The sequence below is a fragment of the Nomascus leucogenys genome, chromosome 5, assembly GCF_006542625.1.
Source record: "Nomascus leucogenys isolate Asia chromosome 5, Asia_NLE_v1, whole genome shotgun sequence".
NCBI classification, from domain to species: Eukaryota; Metazoa; Chordata; class Mammalia; order Primates; family Hylobatidae; genus Nomascus; species Nomascus leucogenys.
In genome coordinates, this window is record NC_044385.1 from 11,458,298 (window position 1) to 11,474,216 (window position 15,919).

General features: G+C 45.0%; 1 protein-coding gene across 2 annotated transcripts in view; it reads right to left on the minus strand.

The window, feature by feature from the left end:
• ACTN2 (actinin alpha 2) overlaps window positions 1-14,871 on the minus strand; it is a 75,734-nt gene extending 60,863 nt beyond the window's left edge. For both annotated transcript variants that reach the window (XM_030812633.1, XM_030812634.1), the window contains exon 1: window positions 14,525-14,871. In XM_030812633.1, the coding sequence (XP_030668493.1) occupies window positions 14,525-14,650 (126 nt within the window). In that variant the 5' untranslated portion in view covers window positions 14,651-14,871. The remainder of the gene's footprint in view (window positions 1-14,524) is intronic.
• Window positions 14,872-15,919: the final 1,048 nt, after the last annotated feature.

The following is a 15,919-nucleotide window of genomic DNA, read 5'->3' on the forward strand; positions in this document are numbered from 1 at the left end:
CTCTGGGACAAAAGCCACAAACTGGGATTGTCCTGGACAAACCTGGAGGTAGGGTCACCCTACCTCTGAAATTACTCCAACCACCTTGGTGTCAGTTCATTTCATAAGGAACAGAAGTCCTGAGAGACGAAGTGACTTGCCCAAGGTCACCGGCTACTGTGCTGCTCCTCACACCATCTCTCATCTTTCAGGGTTAAAATGAAAGCCCCCCCAGCACTTTTCTGGGGCTACCCAGAACATTCCCAGATATGTGGGAATTCACATCTCTAACAGGGCAGGGGCCTGCTCTGTCTAAATAAATTCCCCGGAAGCAGTCGTGGCAAGACGGCCCCTAAAAATAACCTTTCCCGAAGAACCTTTTCAATGTCTGTTCTGCTCCTTCCTCTGGCTGTACTCCGGAGGTGGTGGAGGAAATACAGATGCAGAAGTATCAAATTCAGCATCCTCAGACATTGTTCCCACCTCCTGTCTCAAAGTCAGGCTTCTCACTCCAAGCAGTAACAGCAATGGTCAGTGGAGCTAAGAGAGGACTCATCTCAATAAACCTGATGGGGATGAAGGCCGGTTTATAAGATCAGGGTGCAGTACGAGGAGAGGGGTGTGCCTCACATACAGTAAATACGCTAACAGTACTGACTTCACACCTGGGCACCGTGGTAAGCCACCCACGTATACAGGCCTCCCCATCTTCTGCTGAGCCTGAAATTCACTGGAATTAGACAACAGGGTTATTGTCTCAGAAAAGTCACCTTTAAAAATATCAGTGACAATTAGCTGGGTGTGGTGGTGCGCACCTGTAGTCCCAGCTACTCGGGAGGCTAAGGCAGAAGAATGGCTTGAACCCAGGAGGCGGAAGTTGCAGTGAGCCAAGATGGTGCCACTGCACTCCGGTCTGGGCTATAGAGAGAGACTCCGTCTCAAAAATAAAATAAATAAAATAAAATAATAAAATAAAAATATCAGTGATCCCTAGAAAGGCAGATCTTGGGAATCTTTCGTTTTTAGGCATAGACAATGATGACAGTAAGTGCATGAAAAATCACAAGGAGAATGTGGGGCTTGGGGGTGGTGTACAGGTGGGGCAGGCCTAGGTGGCCAAAGGCAGCTGCGGGAAGTAGGGGGCCTTGGGAAAGAGGATTTTGAAACAGGGTAAAGCAACAAGCAGTACTCATCAGCCTACTTCACGGTTTTTCTTTGTGCCAGTTTCTTTCATAGTAAAGTTTTTATTAGCCATTCAAACTTATTTTCCTTTTAGTCATCCCCTATTCATGAAGCTTGGTTTTTCCCTGGCCTACTGGATACAGAGAGATTCATTATATACTCTCTGCTTTGGGGTATGTTTAAAATTTCCCATAATAAAACATTAAATAAATAAACAGGACTTTTTAAAATGCAAAGTGAGTTCTCAGTACTGCCATTTCAAAACATGCTAGGCTCAGTCCCCATGGAGCTCTGATCTGAGAGGGCATTCCTGTAGATAAAGACATGGCACCTGTAGGAGGATAACTCTAATCTATGCTCCTGCCTCTGAAAGTCTCATTTTCTAGTTCCAAAAGGGAGTTGATTCAGTATCTCAGGCATCCTGAGCTCTGGCTTCTTTTGGAAGTGCATCAGACATACCAGCATTCACTCCGATAATGTGCCCTTCATGGCACAGCCCCTAAAAGTATTGAGAGGTTTAACTGACTTCTCCTGTGGCCCCTTCCCTCCTACTTTGGTATTTCTGTTGGACAATGCAACTGCTAAAGCTTGACGTGGGGAAAATCTTGGAATGACAATATGGACCATGCCTCAAAATTCCGTTTTCCCACTGTTATCAGACGTTCCCAGTTGTACCAGTTTAGAAATTAAAAAATTCACACACACACATATGCCCTTCCACAAAGGCAGGAGGTTTGTAAGTGGAAAATCAGAAATACTGAATCCCAGGCTTCTGCTCTGGGTTGGTTACAAATCCGAGCAGAAAGCAACAAAAACAGATAAAGTTTAGTGATAAAAATCAAGACCCTTACAGTTAAGCAGCCTGGATCTGAAATCCAGCTCTACCACTTTCAGACCAAAAATACGCAATAAAATAATTAGTATCTCCATATTTATACAATTTCAATTATAAGAGAGAACTGTTTCTACATACATTAGACAAAATTCTGTGTGCATTTTCCAGCTACCACTTCCCCACCCTCAACCACTGCTGGGCAACTCACTTAACTTGCCTAGCTAAAATAATGAAGATAATATTCGCCTTTCAAGATGGCTGTGAAAATCCAGTAAAATCATATATAAGGTTAAAACAGTGCCTGGAATTTCTCAGTAATAGTTGTTTCTCTGTCTTCTTCAGCAAATCATTTGGGATACTAGGAATAATATGTGAAAATCTCTCATTTTTTAATTCACTGGTAAAAATCCATGTATTATCACTTTTACTGCCTGATAGGAATATTTTTTTGGCTTTAGTGTTAGACTGAAAAAAAATTACAACATCCTCTGCTCCAAATTCTAACATGAAAGACCAAAGTATGCAATAAAATAATCAGCCACCTCATATTTCATAAAATTACAGTGACAGAATAGAAATATTACAGTCTCTAAAACACAAAACACATGGTTTGTATTTTTCTAATCTGATCACCTGAATACCTGCCTCCCCTCAAAAATGTGTTTGTTTCAAACCAGAAAAATACTACTCTCTACACATAATCTCTAAGTGGATTACAGTTTTCTTTTTTCTTTCTTTTTTCTTTTTTTTAGTAGAGATGGGGTTTCACCATTCACAGGATGGTCTCGATCTCCTGACCTTGTGATCCGCCCGCCTCAGCCTCCAAAAGTGCTGGGATTACAGGCCTGAGCCACTGCGCCCGGCCCCAGTTTTCTATACGTCTTTTACGATTTTCATGACTGTTCTTCTCTGACACCCAAAACATCTATAATATGTTTCAAAACCTTAAAACAAAACATCTAAATGAGAACAACAATTCATTTCCTTAATTCTATAAATGATACAACTGAAAAAGGAAGTCCTATCTTGGAGCTTAATTCTACATTATGTAATTTTTTTTATGGCATCTTACAAATGTTCAATAAAGCCTTCTTTAGCAAAGCCTATCATTGGCCATCCTGAGTGCAGAAGAATTTTATGTCACACACTTGAGCACCATAAGTCTGTTCATACAGTTTTTTGCTTCCTTTGAAAGGTGCGGTGGCTCACGCCTGTAATCCCAGCACTTTGGGAGGCCACGGCAGGTGGATCACCTGAGGTCAGGAACTCAAGACCAGCCTGACCAACATGGTGAAACCCCATCTCTACTAAAAAAAAAAAAAAAAAAAAAAAAAAAAAATACAAAAATTAGCTAGGCATGGTGGCGGGTGACTGTAATCCCAGCTACTCGGGAGGCTGAGGCAGGAGAACTGCTTGAACCTGGGAGGCAAAAGTTGCATTGAGCCAAGATCGTGCCATTGCACTCTAGCCTGGGTGACAGAGCAAGACTCTGTCTCAAAATAAAAAAAAAAAAAAGAAAGAAAGAACTTGTCTCATGAGCTAAAAGATATTGCATTCCACAGCACCAAAGCTCTGGCTTCTGTTCCAGTAACTAAACCAACTTAAATGCCAGATTCAGGCTGACTGGCAAAGTTCCAATAGAATACCAAGGTGAGATTTCTCCAGAAAGAAAATCAAAGACATCTTGACAGTTCAGGTGGTTCCAAGTTGTCTAATACATGATGTTTTCGTCCAGAAAAGCAAGACTTCCAAGTTCAGTTCCCATCACCGCTTCCTCTAGGAGTCCTCTATTCTTAGCTCATTTTAGTGCCTTCTGGGTAGATCCTCTCCCACTTACCCCCTCAGAGTTGCAGCCATTGCTATATGTAGATAATATCCATACCTAAATCTCCAGCCTTGACTTTTCTCCTTTTATTCATTGGATATCAAGCCCTCAATCCAAAGTCCCCATTTTTTTTTTTTTTTTTTTTTTTGAGACAAGGTCTTGCTCTGTTGCCCGGGCTGGAGTACAATGATGTAATCATGGCTCACTGCAGCCTCAACCTCCCCGGCTCAAGCCATCCTCCTGCCTCAGCCTCCTGAGTAGCTGCGCATACAGGCACATACCAACACACCTGGCTGACTTATGTATTTTTGTAGAGACGGGGTTTCACCAGGTTGCTGTACCTGGCTTCAAATCCCACATTTTTAACTTCTACAAAACTCAAGAGCCCCTTTACTTTTACAAATGAATACCAAAGACATTAGAGATAAGGCTAGAAATGATTAGAATTCAGTTTTACACCCTGGCTATTTTGTAGTATTGGTCAAGAGCATCAAATATAGTGGGACAACAATAGCCGGGCATGGTGGCTCACGCCTGTAATCCCAGCACTTTGGGAGGCCAAGGTGGATGGATCATGAGGTTGAGATCGAGACCATCCTGGCTAACATGGTGAAACCCCATCTCTACTAGAAATACAAAAATTAGCTGGGCATGGTGGCGCACGCCTGTAGTCTCAGCTACTCAGGAGGCTGAGGTAGGAGAATCGCTTGAACCCGGGAGGTGGAGGTCGCAGTGAGCCGAGATCACGCCACTGCACTCCAGCCTGGCGACAGAGCAAAACTCCGTCTCAAAAAAAAAAAAAAAAAAAAAAGTGGGGCAACAGCAGTAAAGTTGTTTGAGTTGAAATAAAGAGACTATAATTTTTGGAGGTCAAAATGGTCAGCATCAAGTATTTCATATGGTTCTATCTTACATATAAATTATCCTAAAATTCTCATAAACAGCAAGGAGATTACCTACCTTCTAAAAGTAATGGTCATCTTCACATCTTGTCTGACTATAATAAAATAACTTAAAGACTCCACATGACTTTAGAAGATAGGATTTCTTGATTTGTCTTTGCAATCTCAATTATAACTACCTTCGCAAAACTCAATCATAGCTTCATATTAAATACTGCTCCCATTCTCCCAAAACAATCTTTTTTTTTTTTTTTTCTGAGACAGAGTCTTGCTCTGTCACCCAAGCTGGAGTGCAGTGGCACGATCTCACTGCACTCCAGCTGTGAGTGCAGCTCACTCACTCCAATTCCAGTGAGTCTCCTGCCTCAGCCTCCATAGTAGCTGGGATTACAGGTGCACACCACCACATCCGGCTAATTTTTGTATTTTTAATAGAGATGGGGTTTCACCATGTTGGCCAGGCTGGTCTCAAACTCCTGACCTGAGGTGATCCGCCTGCCTCGGCCTCCCAAAGTGCTAGGATTACAGGCTTAAGCCACTGCACCTGGCCCCAAAACAATCTCATATTCACCTATTTGTACATTTGGTTCTCATAATCACTAATAAAATATAGGTCTTTTCTAAGATAGCATGGCTTGTTATGAAAAGGTTGTAATGGATACTAATAAGAATCTATTTTCAGCGTATAGTAATTTCTAAAGACTATGACCAACACATTTACCCCCTAGCAAAAACATAAATAAGACAAATCAAAGTTATGCCAACTTCTTGGTCTAGGACTTGGCATGTATGAAGACTGCATATGCCAGTTCTTTCCCAGGACCACAGAATCACTTGCAATCTTGTCTCCATTTTCCAATTCCACCACCGTGAAGCACACTGCATCTTCAAAAAAATTTTCCCCATGTGTTCTATACAAAAACAAATTTAAATTTATACTTCTCTGAATCATAAATGAACTTGGAATTTTCTTTATTAAGTGGGTGAAGGTTTTCAATCTGGGGGGAAAAAAGAAACTCATTTCAAATCAGATTCAGGTTACCAGAACTTTTTCTCATAAATATACTGACAAATTTTATTATGATATACATAAATCTGTATAATTATTTTTTCAATTCTAAAAGCTCTAAATTCCAATTATTTAAGTTCTTTTTTTTTTCAGACATAGCACATCTCTTAACTTTTTTTTTTTTTTTTTTTTTGAGACAGTCTCACTCTGTCTCCCAGGCTGGGGTGCAGTGGCATGATCTTGGCTCACTGCAGCCGCCACCTCCCAGGTTCAAGTGATTCTCATGCCTCAGCCTCCCAAGTGGCTGGGATTATGGGCAGGCATCACCACACCCAGCTAATTTTTTTTTTTTTTTTTTTTTTTTTTTTGTATTTTTAGTAGAGACTGGGTTTCGCTGTGTTGGCCAGGCTGGTCTCAAACTCCTGGCCTCATGTAATTCACCTGCCTCAGCCTCCCAAAGGGCTGGGATTACAGGCATGAGACACTGTGCCCAGCCTGAACATTTTTTAATGAAAAGCTTATTTCTCACCCTGTCACCCAGAGCGGGAGTGCAGTGGTGCCATCATAGTTCACTGCAGCCTCAAACTTCTGAGCTCAAGCAATCCTCTCACTTCAGCTTCCCAAGTAGCTAAAACTACAAGCACAGACCACCATACCCAGGTAATTTTTTAATTTTTTTGTCGAGACAGGGTCTATGCTGCCCAGGCCAGTCTCTAACTCCTAGCCTGAAGAGACAGCCTTGCCTCAGCCTCCCAAAGTGCTGGGAATATGGGCATGAGCCACCACACCTGGCCTCGACAGCTCAGACTTACAATAAAAATCAAGTCAGGGAACTCTTTTTGGGGACCTGAGAAAATACTTCAAGAGAATATTTTTAAAAAGCATTAAATGAGTATGAGTTGCGAGTTAACACATTTAGAGCTCAAAAAGTCATAAAGACTGTCAAAAAAGATTTTAATTGTTAAAATGAAAGTTTTTTTAATTTAAAAAGTAATTGTACTAAACGTTTTTTAGAAAGGATTCATAATTTCTTCATTCAATAAATGTCAGTGCAGGCCGGGCGTGGTGGTTCACACCTGTAATCCCAGCACTTTGTGAGGTCGAGGCGGGTGGATCACTTGAAGTCTGGAGTTCAAGACCAGCCTTACCAACATGGAGAAACCCTATTTCTACTAAAAATGTAAAAAATTAGCCAGGCATGGTGGCACATGCCTGCAATCCCAGCTACTCAGGAGGCTGAGGCAAGAGAATCACTTGAACCTGGGAGGCGGAGGTTGTGGTGAGCCAAGATTGTGCCATTGCACTCCAGCCTGGGCAACAGCAGTGAAACTGTCTCAAAAAAAAAAAAAAAAAAAAGTCAGTGCAGACTGTGTGTGAGTCCAATGAGGCACAGGGACCTACAGAGAAGAGCTACTGCTCACAGCCCTTGTTGGGGAGACAGAGCATCAGGTGACCCCTGCTCTAGAAGGCAGGCCTCTCAGTGAAGCAGCTGCAGAAGGAGGTACTACTAAGATAGGTGGAGGAGGGAGGGTCTATGGAAGAGACAAGGGCTCGAGTCAGACACAGTGACAGGCAATCAGGGACATGAGATCTTTAAAAACCTGCAGCAGGGATACTGGGGTGGTGAATGAACAGATGATGGGGCTAGTTCAGGCCTGGCCTCACAAACCACCATAAGAGGCTTGAACTCTCTCCTGAAGGCAACCAAGAACCATAGAGACACTTGAATCAGGAAAATATCACAACCAGGCTTATGTCTTATTAAGATCATTTTTGGCAGCATCTTGGAGAAAAGCCAGCAGACGAGCGTGACCCTTGGAAGGGTGACAAAAAGGGAGGCCACCACCCTCATCTCCGCAGGGAAGACGGAAAGCCTGAAGGCCTTGGAGCACACAGGGAGGGGAAGAAGCAGGGTCCAGAGAACTCCATGGGAGGTGGTGGCCCAACAGCCATGGTATGGGAGAGGAGGCGGCGTAAAGGGGAACACCCGGGTTTCTGGCTTGGGCGCCTGGGAGAAAGACATTTCCATTCACCATGAAGGGGAACCAAGCAGGAGGGTCTGAAACACCTTTGGCTTTGAAAACAGCTTCCTCACAGCAGCCTGGCTGAAGCGGATGCCCCTCCTCTGTGCTTCTCACAGACCACTCCTGTCTCTTGAACTAGGCTGTAAGCTCCTTAAGGGCCATGGTGGTGTCATCAACCCTCTCTGCTGGTCCCTAGAAGGACTACAAAAATGTTTGCCAAATGAATGAAAGAATGAACAATCATGCTTGTGTTCCATTTATATTATGCTCCTCACTAGGGTTGCAGGTAAAAACACCTTCTAGTTTCCAATCTAGAAAACTGTGGAGATGGGAAGTGGTGTGTGTGTGTGTGTGTGTGTGTGTGTGTGTGTGTGTGCATGTGTTCAGATATGTTTGTACCAAAAATTTTCCTCAGTCTTCTTCAGAAAGGCCAAATTCTTGCACTTAAGGTTTTCCTTCCTTTGAAATTTGTCTAGCATAGTAGTTTGCAAGCTTCTCCCCCAATCTCTGCTTTCTGTTCTTTCTGGAAGACTTAGTGCCGTTCCCAGGGAAACGGCGGTAGGATTCTGACTGTCCTCCAACGCGTTCCGTGTGAACTCCTCTGCTCATCATGGTAGCACCCTCACCCACTCCAGAACTGCGCCTTTTCTGTAGGTGTCTCCCAGCTGCAGTAACCGACTGCGGTGCTTTCTGACAGTTTTCTGAGGCTGCGTTAATTAAGTTTCCCCGCTAATAGTTATATTCCTCCTCCCACACTCCCGGAAAATCTTATTATGGGCTTAAGTTTCTTACCTGATGAATGTGGCTGAAGGCCTAGGGCAACCCCGGGACACATCACGGTGTCCCAAATAGGATGTAAAGGCAAGGAGTGTTTTTTGTGCCTCAGAACTCCTGCAGCTGTGATTCTCCATAGCAAACCACATGTATATTTATTACAGTCCCTCTGGGTGCAGAGGTTTCTTAGTGCCCACACAAGACTCTGCCTTTAACCTCTTCCTTGACACTTCTGCCCATTAAGAACTTTCTCTGGCTCTCAGAGACTATCTACAACTCCACCCCTCCCTCCCAGCAATGGCCACATGGACACCGGACTTGCCATCTCAGCACGGTGGCTCCTTTCCCTGCACGGAATAATGACACATCCTGTAAATACTTAACTTCTTATCCAGACACAATCTCCCAGTGGATAAACAGACTCTCCTCATTAGTTTGGTTGTTACTTGTCGATACCACTGTCCTGACATTAAAGTCCAGGAGCTCTAATGGGGAGGATCATACCTACTTAATTGGATTTATACCACAGCCTACTGGGGAACAACATGTGGTTATTTAATACTTCGTATAATCCCTCCTGCTCACTCTCAAATTGATGTCTTCCTCACCATTGCTTCTAACAGCCCCCTTGTTCTAATCCTCACCACTTTATCTGGATAGTCATAACGGGCTTTTGCCTGGGTCCCCCAGCCTCAGGCCCTTGTCCACTCAGATTTGTCCTGCCAACAATACTAGTTCTGTAAGCATGGGTCTTCCCAGCTCAAAAAACCTCTGGAGCTCTGCATGTCTTGGAGAATAAAGTCTGCACTCGCCTTAGCATCCCAGGCCCTCTATAACCTGGCCCTTTTTCGTGGATCCAACTTTCTAAGTTTGAATATGCATCTTTAGCGTCAGGTATTATCTCCCTACCACACGTACACAAACACACCATGAGCCACAGACATATCCGATACAGAGCTAGGCTGTGGGAGACCTGAGTCCTGGTCTGGCCACCTTGGTTACTTTCTCCTTCTATACTCTTAGCTTTGAACTTCTCCCACTTCTTGATGAAAGGGTGAGTGAAGGGATGCAAGGGTGCTTTGATAGTGCCAAAGGTAAACACTTATTATATTACACTTATTTTTTGAGATGGGGTCTTGCTCTGTTGCCCAGTCTAGAGTGCAGTGGCATGATCACAGCTCACGGCAACCTCAAACTCCTGGGCTCAAATGATCCTCTGGCCTCACCCTCCCTAGTAGGTAGGATTACAGCTGTGCACCACCACACCTGGCTAAATATTTCATGTTTTTTGCAGAGACGGGGTCTTGCTGTGTTGCCCAGGCTGGTCTCAAACACCTGGGCTCAAGCAATCTTCCTATCTTGGCCTCCCAAAGTGCTGGGATTACAGGCATGAGCCACTGCATCTGGCTAACTTTTATTCTTGCACTTATTATTAAACAATTTCTTATTAAATATGCACTTATTATTAAACAATTTCTTATGTTCCAAGTGTTCCAGTGTATAAATCTTATCTTTAAAAGTACACCAGGCTGGGTACAGTGGCTCATGCCTGTAATCCCAGCACTTTGGGAGGCCAAGGCGGGCAGATCACAAGGTCAGGAGATGGGAGACCATCCTGGCTAATACAGTGAAACCCCATCTCTACTAAAAATACAAAAATTAGCCAGCTGTAATCCCAGCTACCCAGTGCCTGCAATCCCAGCTACTGTAAGGCTGAGGCAGGAGAATTGCTTGAACCCGGGAGACGGAGGTTGCAGCGAGCTGAGATCGCACCACTGCACTCCAGCCTGGGCGACACAGCAAGACTCCGTCTCAAAAAAATAAAAAAGGACACCAGAGGAGAGGGGAATGGGAAGCTAGTTTTTAATGGGTACGGAGTTTCAATGTGGGATGATGGAAAAGTTCTGGAGACACATAGTGGTGATGGTTGCACAATAATGTGAATAGACATAATGCCACTGAATTGTACACTTGTGATTAAAATGATAAATTTTTTGTTATGTGTATTTCCCCACAATTTTCAAAGTACATCAAGGTCACCAAGGGCCAAATCTCATGCTCACAAGTCCCTCACAAGTCTAAGTGCAGTGCTGATTAACAAATATTCGGCACACAAGGATGATAATATTTGAACATTTACAGATCACTTTACAATGTATAAAGCCCCTTCACCATAAAACAGTTTAACCATTTGATCCAGACAAAAAACCCTGTGAGTTAAGAAAGACAGGTATTTATCTTCATTTTCTAGGTGAAGAAATTGAGACTTGAAACATTTAGTGATTCAACTGTAGTCGGGTACCAGGCAGAGCTTCAATTCATCTGGGTCTCATGAATCTGAGAAATGTCAGAAGCTTTCTGTTAATCGTTGGAACAATTAGTGCCTTTTCTCCTAGGAAAAATTCATGCAAGAGTATGTGTCATTAGGCAGGAAGAGCCTTCACCTTGTGCTCTAAATCAGCAGCTGCTGCCCACAGAACAAGGGCAGGGGCAACTCGAAGGCTCCCAGGCTCTCTATTTAATCCGGATCCCGTGGGCGGCTGCCTCTGTACACGCATCCTGCCAGGCTGCCTGACCCAACATGGCAACACATTCGCCTAAATGCCAGACTGACAGGAGGTGCTCCAAGGTGAATCCAGCCATCTCAACTGTGAAGAGTGCAGAAGAATCTGAATTTCTTTAGGGACTATCAAAAACAATCAGAACACCTAGAAAAGTTTATCGATCATCAAGCCATGGACCGATTATGGACATAAGGACCCTTTACATATCGACACATATTTCGTTTCCTTAAAAGGTCTGCTCTAGCCTCCCAGTACAGTTAAGGACAGCGCCCTGAGCTTGTGAAGATAGCAAACATATTCGGCATTGCTGCTCTGACAAGTCACCTCCCAATTAGGCTTCAGTTGAGGTACAAGCTCAATGTGTTCCTTGGTTCCAGGAGACATTTACTTCTAGACGCCAACACTCTAAAAGTTTCAACAGTCCACTGAAGAGGTCCCAGTTTACTTAGAAATTGATATCCCTAAACTGTGTTCTATATGGTAAAACATTCTAACTCCAAGAGTGTGCCTCAGCATTTCAGTGTCTTAGAATATTGTATCTGGGGCTGAGCATGGTGGCTCATATCCTTAGTATCAGCACTTTAGGAAGCCAAGGTGGGAGAATGGCCAGGAGTTCAAGACCAGCCTGGGCAACACAGTGAGACCCTGTCTCTACAAAAATAGTTTTTAAAATAAAAAAAATTAGCCATGTGTGGTGGTGCATGGCTAATTTGGAGTGCATGGAGGTCACTTGAGCCCAGGAGGTCAAGGCTGCAATGAGCTAGTATCATGCCACTGTACTCCAGCCTGGGCAACAGAGCAAAATCCTGTCTCTAAACATTATACATTATATTACATATATATATATATATATATATATATATATACACACACACACATATATATAATATACGTATGTGTGTATACATACATATATATATCTCACATCTGTAATACTGCAGGCATTTTTCTTCTACCCTTGAGTTGAATTTAAATACTTCTTTATAGAAAACATAAATATTCCTAACTCTATTAACACACTTGTGTGTAACACTCTTCCTAACACACTCTTGAAAGAGAAGGTAGACACGTTGAAACGCCTATTTGCACTCAGCTAAACCCACTATCTTCTGGATTCCCTTCTCTTATAAAACACATTACACTTTTATAAAGTCCTTCTATAGCAAGGCTTTCCTTCCACACCACAGAGCAAGGATTACCATAGCCCATGAGATTCTCTGAACTGTAGATATAATTAGGCATCACATCCATTATAACGCCACGGACGTCATCATGTGCTACCAGCATCTGTTGACAGATCTCATACCCAGCATATCACTGAAATGGCAAGTGTGGAGAAGGTAGCCCACAATAGAAACAATGGCATTTTACCCTTGTCCGGTTCCAGCAGTTTGTCTCACAGGACATAAATAGAGGCCACTGCTCTGGCTGCACTGAGCTCACAGTTCAATATTATTTTACTGACTTGAGCAGGGTCTATACCAAAAGTAGAAATAGAGAATCTTCTAGATTTGTCCTAATGTAGTTTTTGCCCCCCAAGCATGTACAACATTCAAACTATCTTTAAAAAAATTCTCACGTTAAACTTTTTAACATTATTTTGGACTGGGATCAGGAAGTATGTTATTTTTAAATAATAAACTTTACTTCAAGTGCTATGCAATTATAATAACACAGTCAACACAGGAATCCCAAACCTAAAAGAATTCAAAGCCATATATCCAAAAATACTGCAAATATATTAAAAGATTACATATGGCAGAAGGGATGTCAATGTGGCCTCTGGAAACTGTCATTAACTCTATCCTGCTATTGTACTGTACTTAAAAAAAAAAAAAGGCAACAGAAAGCACTGTGATTAGACTATCACTTTCCAAAATGATGGGCAGACTACCTGTCCAATTCCTTAGCTATTTTACAGTTCCTCATAAGAAAGCAATTTTTAAAACAAAGACCTGGGAGTTGTCTTTTTTTTTAATCCATGAAAAGTGCAGTAATCAAAATTTGGGGAAATTCTTTTAAAAAAACACTCACTGCTAAAAATTAAAGTCACTTTTTAACTTCGTGCTGATGGATGATGCATCAGCTGGTCCAGATGACACATTAGTAATCCTCATGCCATGTACTTCCTTCACAATCAGTCCTTTAAACAATAGTAGACGGCTTGAAGTTTTGTTTTTTTCTATTTATTACTCCCATTTTCTAAGAAAGGTAGGGATGGTAAAAGCCTTAAGAAACTCGGGGAGAGACTGAAATGTAGCTAAATTAGAGCTTTAAAATAATAATAGTAAATGGTATTTTAGGAGAGAGGGTAGACAAGAGATACAAACATCCTGATACAAAAATAGTGCTTGGTTATTTGATAATCATCTCTCCTTCCAACTAACGCTGTTTGCTGCTAGACGAGTTTGGGATGTGTGTTCTCCACCATCATACCCCTATTCACCAAATACTATCGCACAATCAGCTACGGTGCCAATTATACAGAGATGCCCGTACACATTATGGTCATCACAGGCTATCCACTTAAAACAGGCCCTTAGAAGGGAAATCTATCTTGCCCCACGCCCAGAAAAACAGGGGGAAAAAAGTTCAGAGCGTTTGGCTTTTGCCATAACCCTGTTATCTTAAGGTTGGGTTGGCAGGTCTCTGTTGTCAGGCCTGACCCAACCAGGCTCCCTGCCTAGTCAAGTTAAGAGGCGGGATTAAGCCTCCTGGTGAGCATTCCCTATTTATTCCAGCCAAGAGGATCAAGAGGAAACCTTGAAATAGTGGAATGTTCCACTGGGCCCCCCCCCGAGAGCGCCAATCAAAATGGGGAGGGAGCTTTTAGAAGCTGGCTGACTCCTTCGTCCCTGTGTGCTTACCTCAATGAACTATAAATAGAGTGTGAAATAATTGTCACTATCGGTAAATGTCTAGTGTTCATACAACATCCCTCTCCAAGGAACCCAAAAGATTGAATAAATGACTTTCCATGACTCTAGGGGCAGCCCGGTGGAAATTGCAATGAAGCTGATGTTCTTTTGCTTCTTTCAATGGGGAAGAGAGAGGCTGGGGTAAATGGACACAAACGGGCCAGGAGAGTATAACTCGGGGGCCAAGGTCACAGACTCAAGGGGTCAGGAGCAGACCAGAGACCCCTTCAGATCCTGGTCTAACGCGGGTTGGTGTGAGGAACAGAACCACATCTGTAACTCCGATGCTGCTAACGCGCGCGCGCGCGCACACACACGACGCCCAGTGTCCTGCCTGTCCCCAGACGTGTCCTCTTTCCTAAGGGGCCCCCGGTGCTGCGAGGGCACAGGACAGCACAGCACTTCCACAAAGCGCCCTCTCGCCAGTCGCCAGGCCACGCGGCCACGCGCACGGGAGCCCCGCGGGGGACCCGGCCCCACCACGCGCGGGCGGCCCGCAGGCCCCTGCTGACCTTCCTCTGCTGCTTCTCCCAGGCCGGGTCCAGGAGCAGGTCGCGGTCCCACTCCTCCTCCTGGATCATGTACTCATCCTCGTCGTACACGTAGTTGTACTGCACGCCGGGCTCTATCTGGTTCATGGCGCTCGGTTGGCCGGGGCTGCGGCGGGGCGCGAGGGGCTCGGACGCACGGGCTGACTGGCAAACGGACCCACGGAGGCGGCGGGCAGCGGGCGGCGGGCGGCGGGCGCGGGGTGACCTTCGCGCGGCTCCTCTCGGGGCGACACGCCTGGGCGCTGGGTCTCGGGCGAAGCACCAGCTCCGGCTGCGAGCAGCTGCCGCGCGGCTTAATAGCCGCGCCGCCCGTCACGTGGCCGCCCGGCCGCGCCCCCGCCGCCGCCGCCCCCGGCCCCGCCCGTCGGGCCCCAGCCCGCCCCGCCCCGAGCACGTGCGGGCGGACAGAGGTGCCGGGCCCCTCCACGGTCTGCCCTGCAGCCGCCGCCCAGAGGCCGCCTGCACGCCTTCAGCCAAGGCCTCCGGGAACGTGCGGGGGGCGGTCGGGCCCGCGCAGAACCACGCCTGCCACCCACGCTCTGAGAGCGGCTGGTTCGCGGCACGGGGTCCGTCGGTGTCCCGGGTGGGTGATCGCGAGCCAGGGGAGGGACACCTAAGAGGCTGGGTCCGTGACCACCCCAACACAGCCAAGTTTTCCAAATATAATTTGGATATTCGCGTTTTCCATATATTCCCACTTATTCTTTGGAGACTTCTATCTCCCTCTCTCGTCTGTCTCTATGCCTCTCTTTCTCTCCGCTCATCTGTCCCTCTCTCCTGTGTCTTTCTCGTCTGTCTCTCTCTTGTGTCTCTCTTTCATCTCTGTCCCTCTTTCTCCCGTGTCTCTCTCTCATATCTCTCTCTCATCTCTGTCTGTCCCGTGTCTCTCTCACGTGTCTCTCTCTCCTCTCATCTCTGTCTCTCTCTCTGGTGTCTCACTGTCTCTCGTCTGTCTCTCGTGTCTCTCTCCTCTCCTCTGTCTCTGTCTCCCGTGTCTCTCTCTCTCTCGTCTCTCTCTCTGTCGTGTCTCTCTCTCTCTCATCTGTCTCTCTCTCCTGTGTATCTCATACCTCTCTCATCTCTGTCTCTCTCTCCTGTGTATCTCATACCTCTCTCATCTCTGTCTCTCTCTTCTCTCTCTCTCTCTGTTTCTCTTCCTCTCTCTCACACACACACATACATACGTACAGCCCCCTAAGGAGTAAAGTTTAAAAGCTACAGAACCCCCTCTTCTTTCTCTCCTCCCCACCCTCACCTGGGGAAATCAAGGCACAGGATTTGGATCCATCCTATTAAAATGTTAGGAACCAAACCAAAGGCAGGAATTGTCAGCTCTCACCTGCCGGGCATAAATTG